General features: G+C 45.2%; 1 gene segment (V, D, J or C); it reads left to right on the top strand.

Annotated features, from left to right (window-relative positions):
- Nucleotides 1-1,288: 1,288 nt before the first annotated feature.
- On the top strand, nucleotides 1,289-1,836 carry LOC104664699. The segment is given in 2 exon segments: nucleotides 1,289-1,401; nucleotides 1,505-1,836. Coding segments are annotated over 2 exon segments (378 nt in total).
- The last annotated feature ends 1,026 nt before the right edge of the window (nucleotides 1,837-2,862 follow it).

Raw genomic sequence — 2,862 nt, 5'->3', positions numbered from 1 at the left:
AACACTAGGGGCACAGTCATTAACTGGAACACTATTCCTCATTACAATGAACACATTCTTCATACACAACCAAATTACTGACTCGCAAGTAATTATGCTGAACAAGAAGCCACACAAATGAAATAGAAACTGTAAGGTTTCACTTTAACCAAATCTTGAAAAATAGATCTGAAGTAACAAACCTGAGGGACTGACTCAGTACGGTGAGAGAAAAATGACTGGGAGGCAGGAACTGGAGGAACCCAGGGAAACTTTTAAGTGTGACGCATTGTTATCTTGACTGTTATCTTGTTATTCGGGAAGCACAGGTGAGCACATTTGAAATTGCATTTTTTTCCTTTGGAGACATGATCTTGCTTTGTCATCTAGGCTGGAGCTCAGTGGTGAGATCATAGCTCTCTGCAGCCTCAGACCCTGGGTCTCCAGCAATCCTCCTCCCGCTGCTGTACATAGCTGGGAATACTGGTATGTAAGACCATGCTTGGCTTCAGAGCTTATTAAAATGCACACATTAATTAAGCAATATTTATTACACAGCAATAATGCCTCAATAAGACTATTGCAAATAAGTGGATAATTTGTTCAATAAACATTGATGGAAAGATAGATGCTAACATGAGAAAATGCGTGACACCCAAGAAAATGAAACTGTAGGAAATGTGCTTTTCTTTACAATTGTTAGGTAATCACAACAGTGCATACACATCACACCGTGTTCTCATTACAGAGAAGAGGTTCTACAAACCTCACTAGCTGCGACCCCTGTGTGCTGGGCTTGGTTCAGGGAGCAGTCAGGTCCAGCGGTGAGAAGCACAGGCCCAGATACCCAGGCTCACTCTGACCAAATGTGAGCTCTGGGGACATTGTACAACCCATCTGTGCTTTTGCTGGTAATTTTTCATCTGTAACATGGAAATGACGTTGCTACCACATACCATGTTTCCTCTGCATATGTAAAAATAAAAGATGATTGGTGCTAACTTTAAATATACACAGTTTATGTAGATCGATTGTACCTCAATATCACTGTTTTAAAATAGAAATTACAAAATTGTAAGTTTTATAGGTTTTAATATTTTATCACAGAACAAACTTTCAATAAGTAACCACAATTTTCAAAATGCTACCAATATCACAAATCTGCCCCAGGACACTCCTCATGCTCTGAGCCCCACTGTCTCCTCAGGCTTCTCACCCCAGAGCTTGCTATATAGTGGGAGACATGCACATAGAGCCCTCCCTCTGCTGATGAAAACCAGCCCAGCCCTGACCCTGCAGCTCTGGGGAGGAGACCCAGACCTGAGATTTTCAGGTGTTTTCATTTGGTGATCAGGACGGAACACAGAGGACGCACCATGGAGTTTGGGCCGAGCTGGGTTTTTCTTGTTGCTATTTTAAAAGGTAATTCATTCAGAACTATTGAAATTGAGTGTGAGTGGATAAGAGTGAGATAAACAGTGGATTCATGTAGAAGTTTCTGACCGGGGTTTCTTCTTGTTTGCAGGTGTCCAGTGTGAGGTGCAGCTGGTGGAGTCTGGGGGAGGCTTGGTACAGCCTGAGGGGTCCCTGAGACTCTCCTGTGTAGCCTCTGGATTCACCTTCAGTGACTACAACATGGCCTGGGTCCGCCAGGCTCCAGGGAAGGGGCTGGAGTGGGTCTCACGTATTAGTAGTGGTAGCGGTGGTAGCACATGGTACCCAGACTCTGTCAAGGGCCGATTCACCATCTCCAGAGACAACGCCAAGAACACACTGTATCTGCAAATGAACAGCCTGAGAGCTGAGGACACAGCTGTCTATTACTGTGCAAGAGACAGTGAGGGGAAGTCAGTGTGAGCCCAGACACAAACCTCCCTGCAGAAACGTTCAGGCGAAATCAGCTGCAGGGGGCGCTCAGGATGCACTGATCAGAGTCAACCCCAGAGGCAGGTGCTATAGAGGCTGATTTCCTGTCAGGATGTGGGACCTCGTCTTCTCCTCACGGTTTCTCCAGCAAACCTCTCTAAGTTTAGAATTCTGTGCTTCCTAATGTCATCTCTATATATTTTTAAAAATATCATTTTAATATGAGGACCTATTCTCACATGCACCAAATGCAGACTGACGTTTACAGAGATGAAAAGGCCTCAACCATGGCCACCAAGATCAGAGTCCTGAGGAAACTGAGCGGTGCCTGGTGAGTCTTCTCCAATCAGACCCAGGACAGAAACCTCAGGGAGATTCCAGGATTGGAACAGTCTTTGGGATTCTGATTGCAGCCAATAGAGAGGCTGGGCCAGGGTCAGTGTCATGTAGAAGCTCACAGGTTTCTCGTCTGACCCTTCTCCTGACACTAAATCCAATCAGCGTCAGCACTGACCTGGTGCTCCTTTTGCTCCCAATCCATGTTCTTTTTTTGGAGTGTTTGTTCTCCCTTTTTGTTTTTCCTGCTTCCTGAAAAAGAAACAGATAACCTCCGTGGTCTACCTTCCAGGGCTCAAGGAATTTTCTTGGAGCTCAGGTGGGGCTCAGCCTGTGGCTCCTGCAGCCACGTGGGAGAGGCTGATGGGACTTCCTTCCCTCCCCATTTTCTCAGGACCCTCCACTGTGTTGTGTATAGACTCATGTGGGAATGCAATTGGCCGTTAATAGTGAAGGGGATAAACTTATTTTATCAAATGGGATGAGGATGTGGAATTAACCCTGTTCAAGCCGTCAGAGTCATCTGCTTCAGAAGTAGTGTTAGAAAGAGCTTGGGAAATTCATCAGAATCAAGATGGAGCCACTTGTGTTAAAACCCTAATGAATGAAGCTGGGGAAGGCCATGAAGGAGGGTTCTAACACACATATTCCTGATAACAAGAACTATTATAGACTCTGCAC

The sequence above is a fragment of the Rhinopithecus roxellana genome, chromosome 5, assembly GCF_007565055.1.
Source record: "Rhinopithecus roxellana isolate Shanxi Qingling chromosome 5, ASM756505v1, whole genome shotgun sequence".
Lineage (NCBI taxonomy): Eukaryota > Metazoa > Chordata > Mammalia > Primates > Cercopithecidae > Rhinopithecus > Rhinopithecus roxellana.
This window is presented reverse-complemented; position numbering and strand designations above follow the sequence as displayed.